Source organism: Nomascus leucogenys, chromosome 14, assembly GCF_006542625.1.
Source record: "Nomascus leucogenys isolate Asia chromosome 14, Asia_NLE_v1, whole genome shotgun sequence".
Lineage (NCBI taxonomy): Eukaryota > Metazoa > Chordata > Mammalia > Primates > Hylobatidae > Nomascus > Nomascus leucogenys.
In genome coordinates, this window is record NC_044394.1 from 33,594,247 (window position 1) to 33,607,204 (window position 12,958).

Consider the following 12,958-nt stretch of genomic DNA (forward strand, 5'->3'; position numbering starts at 1 on the left):
AGGATCCAATTCAGGACCACATACTGCACTTAGTTGCCACGCTTCTTTAGTCTTTTTTAATCTATAACAGTTTCTCAATCTTTCTTTGCCTTTCATTGACTTTTTAAGAGTGCAGAATCTTCTTAAAATAGGTTCATCTGTTGTTTCCTCATAATTAGGCTACGGTACACATTTCAGGCAGAGATACTAATAGGGAGTTAGAACTAAATTTTCTAAAATCATTCCCATGCTGTGCAAGGAAGTGGGCTCAGTGTTCTGTGTGTGAAAACTTTCTAGCAAATCTTGAGTTGACAATGGTACTTCACACCTCCCATCAATCTTAATTTGAACTGAGTGGCCTAAATTTTTTATAAGATTCTCAGAATCACATTTAAGAGTAAAAACGTATTGTGGTGTCCATGTATTTCTGGACTTTCTTCTTGGAATGAGATGAGCTACTTTAGATCTGTGTGAATGGTCTGAGGAAGGTTAAGAGAGGGCATGAACTGTTTCTTGTAAACTGACAGTTCAGGAGAGTGAGTGGGAGATAACCACATAATCCATTTATAACCACCCAAGTTAACAAGCTCTCACCTTCTCCAAATAGGCCCCTTATTTACAAATAGTCACTTCTATACAAAAGTGGGTTCTCGTCCATGTGACTAGAGTCGCATACAGAGATCTCATGGCATGATTTCCCCACACCACAAAGTTCAATTCACATCAAGAGTACTATCAGAACCTGTAACATATTACAAATGTATAATGTGAGCTTTGAAAATAATTTTTTGTCTTACTTTGTAAATAAACTACCCCCCAAATAACTTGCAGCTGTGTGTCTGCCTAGTGCAATTCCAGGCTGTATCAGTAGGAAAGAAATCCCAGAACAAGGTGGCTGGTCCAGCATAGCTGTGCTCAGGTCAAACCAATTGCAGAGATGGGTTCCAGACCCCACATTGTGACAGACTTTTATAAATGGACTTATTTAAAGAAGAGAACGAATAGGTTGCTAAAGAATTCAAAATCGAGTTACAGGAGTGGCTTTTCAGGCCTGTTTAGTCCAGTCCTGGGCTCAGCCCCATCTTGGGCTCTCAGCTCCCTTTCCTCCATGGGAGAGCCCTGTCTCACCTTATCAGTGCTCATCCAGGGATGAAGGCTGTGCTTCCCTCCAACAAACTTGCCAGATTCAGCCTGACAGCTGAGACACTGGAGGCTTCCCCTCAAAAAAAGTAATGCAGGATGATTTTCTGATGGAAGAGATTTTATTCTACCTGGGGCTGTCCCTATGCCCTTCAAATTCCACATTCTGCCATAAGAATGAATTTCCTTCTTGAAAAAGCATCAGGGTCTGTCTGTTGGCCAGGACTGTTACCTCTAATCTGCCTCCTTTGGTATTCAAAGAAGAAATATTTTCCAGCTACTGACAAAAGGGAGCCAATTGTATTTTCTATGAATGCCTGTGGCATTAATGGGAATTACACAAAGTCATATAAAGTGGAGAACGATGGAGCTACAAAATCCCACTCTCTACTGAGGTCAGTTACAAGCCCAAAACAACTTATGGTTTCTTCAGACCATTCTTTATTAATATAGCAATTAGTTTTATTCTATCTGGATATATTATCAAGTAGAAACATGAAAAAGTGGGGTGTGTGCAAAACTAAATATCTCACCTCAAGGAAAAATAAGCTGCAAATAATTATCACCAAAATAATTTTTTTTATTTTACTTAAAAAGACTCTGAATGTACACATTTGGTTCATGAACACAGGGTAAAATATTTATTTCCATCTTCATTTTAGTCTAGTGATAACTATACAAATCTGGACATGGATAATGAACAGGTTTTACCCAAGAACATGACCGTGCATCAGCTGATTCAGTGTGTCTGCGGTGTTTGCTGATTTCCAACATCCACGAATGCTCGGTAGATGGGCACTGGCACATTGGCCGCCCCACCACTATCAAGTCAGGTGCTCACAAAACCGGTGCTCATGTGTGATAAAAACATGCTGATCACAACAAACAGTTATTCCATGATGGGTTTTTAACTTATGAAAAATATTTCACATCCAGAAACACCCCTGCATACTTCTCTTGCATAGTCACATCTACCTTCCATTTAATGTATGAAATCAACTGTTCCTGTTTGGGGGCAAGAAAATGCACAGAGTCATACCAGCATTTCCTCTTGCACCGTCTGTGAGCTTGCAGAACTGCAAAGGGTTAGGAATGACCCACAGTGACTCTGAAAAGATCTACAACCTTAAAAAGGGCAACATCCCTTCTGTGTTCTAGGCAAGTTAAAAAGGTTTTGCCAGAACACTGCTAGGCTTCATAATCTGTTGATGAATCAAGTAAGAAGAATACATAAAATTCTCTTATATGAAAATATCTTTTACTTGAAGAATATAAATCATAATAAATACTGAAACATTTAGTAACAGTTCTAAAAAAAAAAGTTTTTGTCACTAATTCCCTGGACCAAAATTTACACACCAGGAAAGAATTGGGCACTTTGGGGCTGACTCTTTTGGAAATCACTAAGGTAACATTTTTGACATTTACAAAGTAATTGGTCCAATTACAAATGAATTTGACCAATCGCATCTCTGAATTTCTGGGTCAGTGAAGGCAATAGGTGAATTCAGAGGGGAAGTACCAGCTTTGGGGGATGAAAAGATTCATTTACATAGCATCTCCATTTACTGAGTAGCAATCACATTCTCTCACAGCCTGACAATATTTGCCTCTCATGATAAACTGACAACATCACTTTATGAAACTGCATAACAATGTACTGGTTAAATATTTCCTGGAACATCTACACTTCAGTTAATACTGTACTATTTACAAATCAGAAAATATACTACAAAGCATGCTTGTAGGCACAGCATGCCTACAAGACACAAATATACAAAATTATGGCAAGCTATGGCAAGATTCCTTAAACCAACAGAACATTCTGATACAAAAAGAGAGAGATGGAAATACAGGCCATATATTATATGTGAGCCATACTCTGAAGCCCAGAAGACTCTCTATCCAAAAGGGAATCACAGACATAAAAATAAAATATTTGGTATTCTACAATATTTTACAAAAATAAATATATCAATCAATAAATAGTGGGAAGCCTAGAAACTCTTACATGAATGTTTTGGCTGTGGGCTGCCCAAGTCCCTCTGCTATAATTCTCCTCAAGAGTTGTTTAGCTATATCAACTTCAGCGATGATAATTCTGCAATAAAAGGCGGAAAAAAAACTGGTATGGGACCTAGCAGAAAGTCTATGACCAGAGAAACATTAGTAAGATTCTACATTTTTAAGGATCTGACAATGTTCTGGCTTCCTGTCAATGCAGGAGTTGGAAGTGACGCCAGTGTGCTGCCGGGGTTCTGGTGGGAGCTGGGAGAACTCCTCTATGGGCTATGTCTTTTCACTTTCTGACAAAAAGAAAGCCAAAAAAAATACAACTAGCAACGTTTGAATAGCAATATGTTGCTTTCTGCACTCCCTTTCCACAGGGAATCAGAAAATCATAGAAATGCCTGTTTACATCTGGATGGGCAGAAAGAAACAACTGGGCTATGCAGCCTGATCGCCAACAGCCTATATTTTCATATCTCTTTAACAGAAGAGTGACTATAAGTGCTCGAGACAAGATTTCTCCAGAAGCCCAGAGCCAGCAGCGCACATAGTGGAAAGCAGGGCTGGCACATCCTTAACATTCTAGTATCAGGGTGCTAATGTCAGCGGTGTGCTAATGTCAGTGGGATACTAAATGTCAGCGGTGTGCCAGTGCCAGTGCACAGCTCCCAAGAGCTGACTTAGGTTTTACAAGTTTTGCAAGCCAGTTGACATCACCTTGGTAGTTCAAGATAGATCATGTAGGAGCATTTACAGCATTGAAATCCACAAATCAGGGCTTTTTATCCCCCCTGGATTGCTGGTTGTAAGGGATTTATCAGCACACCACTGTCATATGTATTAGACATAAAGAAAATTTTGCTTAATTTTTATCTAACCAGGACTATCCTGGTCAGCTGAGGTTTTACTGTGTATCTATTTCAGTGTCCTTTAGAAAGGATAAGAAGTACCTTGGAGTATGTGAGTATACGTTGTGTACCATGGAGTATGAAGGATGCACCATATTCCACTGAAGGTATTAAACGTGGTTATTCAAAGCCAGCTATACATCACACACACATAAACACATCATGTTATATGGAGGCTATTCCACAAATAGTGATTCTGAGTTGCATGGCGTTCTCAAAGCATCAATCACTGTATACCCACTGACGGTCAAAACACCATTTTTCCAGGAGCAATGAATTCCCCAGGATTCACCCAGCAGACAATAGATCTAGCAAGCTGAGGTTCAAATTGGGCAAAAGTTCTTCAAAATAGTTTTCCTTGCCTCTATTGTCTAGTGCAGTTTGAGTTTATAACCTTAGGAGATTTGTAAAAGGGGACTGATTGTTTTCCAGCGTAAAAAAAAGAAAAAAGTGTCAGACTTCTTAAGGAAGCATTCCTTAAGATGAGTAGGAGTGCATGGGGGATGATGTACTGGAAACCACATTCCTGGTTCTAACAGGAACCATCCATGTTCCCTGCCTGGAGATGCTGTAACAGTTTGGTAACTGCTCTGCTCTGGTTCCTCCTGCACAAAGCCCGGAATGTGCTTGCCAGGTAGAGGGAACTGGTTAGGGGTTAAGACTGGAGCCTGCCACCTGCCAGGAAAACCACAGGACCCTTCCTGTGCACAACACTTCCCCACCACTTTCAGTCCTGGCCAGTTGCAAAATGGGAAGATGGTAAGATAAGAAGATGGGAAAGTTACCGGGTTTCTACCATGAAACAATCATGATTTCAAAATTCAGGCTTGGCTTTTGAGTCATTTGGTTGTGTGTCTATTCATAAATTCATTTATTTAAATCCATTCATTTGGAATCTGGTTTTCTTTTTCTTATACTTACTTATTCTGGTTTTCTTTTTTCTTATATCTAAGTATTCTTCATGAACAAAACATTTGATAAAGGACATTATTAAAATACAATCAAATTAAATATCAGGGGAAGATTTAGAAATTAGAACACTAACTCCTTTCACCCTGAGAGCAAAGGCACTTAGGTGTCCCTTCCCAGTTCACAGCATGCCTCATGAAGGCCAAGGAAGAGCAGGGACACAGGGATGGGAAGAAGGCATGAGGCACTAGGGCAAAGAAGAAAGAGGGAAGGAAGAAGATGGAGCAGAGGAAAGCAGGGGTGCAGAGACAAGAGAACAGTGTTAACAGGTGAAGAAAGATGTTAACAGGTGAAGAAAGATATTAACATCCTTTCTTCCAACAGACAGATCCCTTCTGATTTTCCTCCTCTTAGTCTTTGATATTTCTATTTTGTCCAAAAGATTTAATTCTTTAAATAGAACCACTTTTGGTTTTACAGACACATCTGAGGATAGCCTCTGAGGATAACATCAATATCCTCTTCCCTTTCTCCCTTCCTCCCCTGCAAGTGCCTTCCCAACCCCTCTACTCTCTGCAGCAGCAATGGCCAGTACTCATGGCCTTGCTTTCCTATTGTCTCAGGAACAGATTTCATGCTGGTTTCTTCTGTTTTCCTGCCTTGACCAGGAGTTGCCCTCTGGAGCACATTGGTCCTCCATGGGTTCATTTTTTCCTATTGTACCTCTAAGACCTCTTAAGTCCATTTGGTTTCTGTATCAATTAACCCTTCCCTTCAAGCATCCTTTGCCAGGCCCCGCCTCTCTGAGCAACCACAGAAACTCAACTGACAAAAGCTACACTTACATTTCCAGAATATTTAGGAAGGGTAATACTTCCTGGATGATTAAAACTGTGATGCCAATTATCTTGACTTAAATCCTACTCAGAGAAGAGGTAACAGAGAACATACCATTGGCCTTTAATATGTACACATTTGAGTGAGTCATGAATGTAGATGAGTATAATCTGCCTGCATAGAACCAAAAGATTTTCATAAGTTCATGTATGTACAAATATACATACACAAGTATGTGTCTTTTGACACTGTATTTTGCCTAGGGGTTGTTTTCAAATCAACAGGGAGGTGGCATTGCCAGGAAATGGCAAGTCCAAAGAGAAAACAGGTTGAAAGGGACTTAACTGGAGAGGAAAATATGCATTTCCTACAACAAACTGACCTGTCCATTTCCTGAAGGCAGCAAGCCTCTATTACTGTACACCCTTATTAAATAATCTCATTAAATAGGAACACCAAATATACACATTTACAGTTATTAAATAAGCCATAGGACTCTTCTTCTATCTACAGCCACATTCGGAGACGGCCATGCCTTCGTATTTAAACTTGTAGGTGACGACGCCTTTGTCTAAATAGAGGATGGAGATGGGCTCTAGCTTTGTGGGCACACAGCAGGCTTTGGAAGCTTTCTGGGAATTCTTGAGGTGGACCAAGGCCTGGATAATCGCATGCTTTGTGGGTGTGAGATGCTCTGCCAGGGGGTAGTTACAAACACCACGGCATTCATAGGCTTCGTATCCAGGCGGAGCGATGATCCAGGAGTCCCACCCAATCTCCTTGAAGTCTATGTAGAGTGGGGTCCTCTTACAGTAGTTTCCTTTGGCATTCCTTCTGATTCGGGCAGTGGAGTCATAGATGATGTTTGATCTCATCTGCAACAAAGCCTCTTCCGCGGGTCCACTGGAAAAGCTATCCAGGCCCAAGTTGTCCAGCTCTGGAAGTTGCTCATGTGAAATCATTTCATTCAGTTCCTCCTTCCTCTCCTTGTCACTGCTTTGGTCATCAGAAAACACGATGAGCAAAGGGTTATGCTTATTCTGGGCACTGGTGTCTATTTCCAGCCGTCCACTGCTGGCATCATCAGCTTCATCGTGTTTGCTCTCAATGTGGACCTCCAGCTGGTGGGTAGATGAGCCTGACTTTTGCCAACGTCTGATGGCATCTGTGACATCAAAAGTCTCCCACTCACTGTTGGTTCCATAGATCTCCCCAGACACCAAGACCAGCATGTTTCTTTCTCCCTCATTACCCCCTTTGCTCTCCAGCACTTCAAAAATGGTAATTTTCCGGTCTACTCCATCGTATATCATACGATCCCTTTGTACCAGTGTGTACAGCCTAAGTTCAGCCATGATGACCTCTTCATGATGAGGAATGGACACATTGAAGAGGAGGGGGTATTTTCGGAGCCCATTAAAACTGACTGGCTGGGAAAACAGATCTGAAAAAAGAAATTTGCAAAAATCAGGTTTGCAGTTGGTCTCAGGGAAAAACAGTTGCTTATTTATGTAATAAGAAGGCCTTCCCATGCACAAAGCTTAATGCAGAAAGAATGAAGGGAGAAAATCAATGAGAACAAACACAATGTCAACATTCTGTGACACAGGAACTTCCAAAATGTCAGTGGTAGAATGCCCAAAAGAGTTTAGCTGCCAAGACTAAAATGGAAAATGGGGGTTTAATGGATGGGATAAAACTCAGCCAACCTTGCTTGAATAGTTCATCAGCCACAGAATTACAGAACTGGGAGGGACCTTGGAGATTGTGTGGGCAAGTCCCCAAATTTCCTAAAAAAGAGCCACCAAATGGGACATATGGTGATTGTTCCTTTCTTGAAGCTTTTCAGGGATGAGGACTTCATGGTTTTTTAATATTTGTGTTTGTAGTGGGTGGAGATCCTCACACAGTTGGCTGGGCACTGGTCTTCCTGAAAGACCTCCGTTTAGATCAGAGGTTGGTAAACTATAGCCTATGGGCCAAAATGGGCCTGCTACCTGCTTTTGGAAATAAAGTTTTATTGGAACACAGCCTCATCCATTGTTTTTGTATTGTCTGTGGCTACTTTTGCACTATAATGGCAGAGTTAAATAGATACAACAAAGAACATACAGCCTGCAAAGCTTAAAATAGTTGTTATCTGTCTGGCCCTTTACAGAAGAAACTTGTTGACTTCTGTTCTAGGCAACAAAGCCTGACAAGGCCAATAAGACAGCCATAAACCAAGAGGGTCTCAGCAATTGACTTTTGGTTATATGGTCCTCTATAAAGAGGAATGGGAGAAAATGAATCCTGGGACTAGATTGGTTGCCTTAGTCTTGTACCCCTAGCACCTGGCATGGGGCGTGACACATATAACTCACTCAATAATGTTTATGAATCAACTCTGTAAAACTCCTTTAGTCTTAGAAGCATACCTCCAAATACTATCATGTTGACTTCCTATCTGAATATTTTACAGTGAGCCCAAACTCCTGCACACTTGCCTCAGGTAATGAGTCTACAAGGAAGCCCTGAAGGCATTTGCCATCAGATTATCAAAGGGCTCCATGGCACTGAAGATGCTAAGGACCACCAAATGGGAGTTCTCTGTCATCACTGGCAGCATTTCCCCAAGTATATACTTAATTCATGATCTCAGTGAGTCCCTGTTCCAGATTATAATCTTTTAATATTTTTCTTTAATTTGATCTAATTATTTTACACTTATTATCTATTCTAGACTGTTCCTAAACAACATAATTCATTAAAGGAGAGATTTGAGGTGATATTTATGTGTTTGCTAAAAATCCGTATTAAGAAAAATATACAATAATTTCACATGATTCATAACTTTCTTTGGGTACCACCTAAAATCATCTTACACACTGCCAATGGGAAATGCTGACCTACAGAATAAATTTAAACTCCCTGGCATGGCTCTCAAGACCAGCTATATCTGGGTCTTAACCTCCTGATCAGCCATAACTTACATACATCCTCCACAGTGCATGGAACATTGGGATTACTAATAATATTTGTGAACAGTTGAATGGATTTGTAAACCCTTCTGTTTTAACTACATTGATATCATTACCACCTGTCAAAACACTCTTTTTTTCCCTGTAATTTTCACCTTTTCACATGTTCTTCTGACCCTTGGAAAGCCCTTTCACCTCACCTCCACCTATCCAGCTCTGACATCTCCTATAAAAGCCTCCCTTACTTCTCATCTGAAAGTTCTCTCCTCTCCCCTCTGAAATCACTTGATCACTTTATATCTCCTTTGATCCTTGTCATTTACGCCCTTATATTTCAGCCATCTTTTTATGAATGGATTTTCCCAACTAGATTGCTATCCTCCTGGTCTGAATGGCTCAAAACTCCCTTCTGTGTTTCTATCCTACTATGATGGCTTCAACAGAGGTAGTGCTTTAAAAATATTGATTAGTTGATGATTCTAGGCACCAGACTAAATTGATTTATGGGCATGACATATGACCTTAATCCATCATCAAGCTCTTGGGTTGGGCTTGGGAGTTATTCTTCCACTCTAAGAAGGGAGGAGACTTGACTCCCCATGGACAGGGAACATTGAAGAGTAGGCTGGTTGCTCTACCCAGGAGAAAAGTATAAAATAAGAGCTCACTGTAGTGGAAGGAAGGCATTACAAAGCATACAAGGAAGCTTTTGGTGTTAATGGATATATTCATGATCTTGATTGTGGTGATGGTTTCAGTGAATGTTACATATGTCAAAACCTTTCAAATTACACAGTTTAAATATGTGCAATTATACTTTTATACATCAATTTTTTATATGTCATATTTTTATAAGTCAAATATACCTCAATTAAACTGTTTTGAAAAAGTAAGTTCACTGTGAAGTTCTGTGCATGTGCAAATGCAGTAAGCAATAGATGGAAGAGTTACATTTCAGGGCAAGAGAACTAATGTTTGTCGACAAATTTCTCATGCCAGGTGCTTTGCAAGCATGATCTTCTCTGCTTCTCACAATGACCCCATAATGCAGGTATTGATTCTCTACTTGTTTTGCACCAGAAGAAATCAAGCCTCGATGCAGAGAACTGACTTCCCCAAATGACAAGGTGATAAAGGAGCAGTGCTAGAAATTGACGGCATGCTTTTTTCACCTTGGAGGTGCCACTTTTTTTTCCCAAGATGAGGTAGGTTTGGACGTTTTTTGGTCTTTGTCTCCTAGGGAGCTGCACTAAGCAGATCCAAAGAGTCAGAAGAGAGGCAATAGTAGCCAACAGGGCATGCCCCGTGCGATTTCTGTCCTCAGGCTGCACATTTCCTGCAGACTGGCAGAGGTGCGGGTGGCTGGGTTGTTTACTGAGAGATGTGTTCCTGCCCTCAATAATCTCCAGTAATAATAAGCACAGTAAACTCCACATCCTGACCTGGATCATCCAGATACTCTATGAGAGAAGTGAGAACGGAAAACGTTTCTACTTTTCCGGGGGATGCAAACAACATTTTCTCACCCGCACCCTGAGCCAGACACTTAGGGCTCAGTGCTGAGAAGTATTAGGGAGGGTTCTTACAGGAGGAGGTTGTTCATTTTTGATTCAGACTCACCTCAAAAAGGAATCTGTAATCTCATCTTGCCATTCCCATGAGAAAGATGTTATGAAATAGAAATTTTGGCAGCCAACTCAATTTTAAAGGCAGATAATATCTTAAGGACTAAGGAATACCTACTCAACATTTATTCCAGTACCTAGAATATTAAGTAACTCATTAGTAGTCACTAAAGTTTGATCAGCACTTCATAGTAAATGGAGTGCTTTCTTATCTGTAATCTCTTTTGAGTCACTCAACTATGTTATGTAGGTATTATTACTCCCACTTTAGAGATGAGGAAATTGAGGCTCTGAGGCATCAGCTAATTATTCACAACACTAAGCCAACCAGCTCTCAAAATTCCAAATCCTGAGATATTTCTTCACTATAACCTTTCTTCTTTCAAGAACATCTGGCCAACATTAATGGGAAGCTTCTTTTATACCTGGTTAGTGACTATAAAAGCATAATTGGCAAATATTAAATTAGTTCCTTTGGAACTTCAGCTTCTACCATAGATATCTAGATATCAGGGTTTTTTTTTTTTTCCTACTAGGACCATATTAAGCAAAAAAAAAAAAATAAACTCGCTGGCTCATTAGATTTAGTTACCAAATTTAAAGATCTAGGAGAAGAAAACACACTTTTCCCACCAATAATTCAAAGCTTGTACGTTGCTCTTTATAAAGACGGAAATGATGAGCTGGATGATTAATGGGCCATCCACACTTCCTGGAAACTGTAAACAGTGCTTTAAGGATGTACATGACACATCAAACAACACAGCCTTAGGAAGAATCTTTAAAATATATTTCCATCCTATCTGAACATTTCTTAAATAAGGTCACAAAATAAAAACTTATCAAAAGTTTGAACAAAACACAAATCACAATTTGATGTTTTTGACTGTTTTTACCCTTTTTATTCTAAGTAGAAGTTGAGAAATTTTTTAGTTAATTAAAAGCCCAAATGGCAATCAAGGCCTATCTGGAAAATGACAAAGATATGGCAGTAGACCAACATTAATCCTTTGTATTACTTGGTGTTCAAATTAACATTTTTTAAAAGGACCCAATTATGATGTCAAATTGATAGATATTTCGTGGCTTTGGATTCAAAGATGTTTGTAAGTATTTTTTGAGGTTCTGAAATGATTAAATGGTATAGACCAAAATGTGCCTTGTTTTTGTGTATCCTTTGTATTTAACATCCTTATATAGATGTATTTACCCTTACCTATATCATTCCCATACATTGTAAATTTACTTATTGTGTCTTGAAAAAAATCCAAGCGAAATTTCATCAGCAAAAACTTACCTTCATTCTTGAAACTCCTAATGATGTTGGCAGAGGGCATGGAGGTCCGATCTGTTGCAAATTTGTTGTAGAGTTCCAACATGTACTCTGGTGGGTCCACCTTGGCTGAATCCTGCGTGGGGATGTCAGAGAGGTTTAGTGTCTTGAGAAACTCATCCTTCATGCTCTGGAGCAGTGTGTTAAAGTCGACACCGTCTTGCTCTGAGAAAACATCATCAAAGAGGGGCATATCTTCTTCCAGAGGAGACTGCTCTAGGCTCATGATGGGGCTGCCAGAAACCAAGTAAGTTGCCAGGCAGAAAAGAGCGCACAGTGTCAGGACCAGAGAGCCCATGACTCCGCTCGAGCTCCTAGGCCAAGCCAGAAAGGTTTAGCTCTCCTGGGCTCTAAGTGGCAGTTTTATCTTGTGGAGCGTAAATGTCTCCTGTCACTGGAGACAAGTTTGGAAACTCTTCCTCTCTCTCTCCCTCCCCCTACCACTCTTCCTCTCCCCCTAAAAGTCAGGTTGCAGTAATTGGATAACAAAATCCCCTATAGGGGCCTAGCCTTTCTTATCTCCCTAGTGTAAACTTGTGCACCAGAATTTGTTTCTATCTTGCAATCCCTATTTCTTTTAATGAGCATTTTGTAAACATTTCCACATTCTGACACTGGTTGAGAGATAGGACAATTTTCTCTTTGCAAAGGCTCTGCTTCTCTTCCCTTTGATTCACTTCCTTTCAGCAGGAATGCCTAAATTCTGTTTTTATGGGGCTTAGTTTCACACATGCATATAATAGGTATAAGAATCAACATAATGCACATCAATGGTGATACATATTAATTTGAGTGATAGGGCTCAGATAAACACTTGTGAAGACAGACCAAATATCCAAACTTTCCAAGTTTAAGTTAATAGCTATAAATGAATTACATAAATTTTTGGAAGTGTACCTTTTTAGAAACAGGAAAGTATAAACTTCATGATTGACAGCCTTTTTCCTACCTATTTGAGCTGGCTAAAATAGCATTTGAAAAATAGGGCAAGTGCTTAGTTATACTGGCAACTAGAATTTATTAGATGCTTCCTACAAACAGGCATTGTACTGAGTGCTTTACATCTATCAAGCGTGCTCCTGTAATAACCGCATCATTATCTCCATCACATATATGGGTCAGTGAAGTTCAATAGCTTGCCAGAGGCCACAAATTGCAAAGTGATGGAGCCACAATTTCAACCAAGGCAGCCTGATTCTTATGAAGAATAAACAGTCACACTTTTAAACCACTATTCTACCAGACTAGGGCATGGGC

The 12,958-nt window shown here is 40.0% G+C and overlaps 1 protein-coding gene across 1 annotated transcript; it reads right to left on the minus strand.

Annotated features, from left to right (window-relative positions):
* Positions 1 to 1,540: 1,540 nt before the first annotated feature.
* Positions 1,541 to 12,158, minus strand: BMP10 (bone morphogenetic protein 10). Its single transcript, XM_003262490.2, has 2 exons — positions 11,666 to 12,158; positions 1,541 to 7,227 (listed from the first exon to the last, which is right to left on the minus strand). Exons 1-2 carry the CDS (start codon positions 11,997 to 11,999, stop codon positions 6,287 to 6,289), a joined length of 1,275 nt encoding a protein of 424 aa, XP_003262538.2. The 5' UTR covers positions 12,000 to 12,158; the 3' UTR covers positions 1,541 to 6,286.
* Positions 12,159 to 12,958: the final 800 nt, after the last annotated feature.

What these genes read in the sequence shown, in the direction of transcription:
- BMP10 (XM_003262490.2), bottom strand. Translation starts at nt 11,999, where the DNA reads ATGGGCTCTCTGGTCCTGACACTGTGCGCTCTTTTCTGCCTGGCAACT. An exon ending in TAGGAGTTTCAAGAATGAAG is followed by an intron (nt 7,228 to 11,665) that starts GTAAGTTTTTGC and finishes TTCTTTTTTCAG; the next exon opens with ATCTGTTTTCCCAGCCAGTC.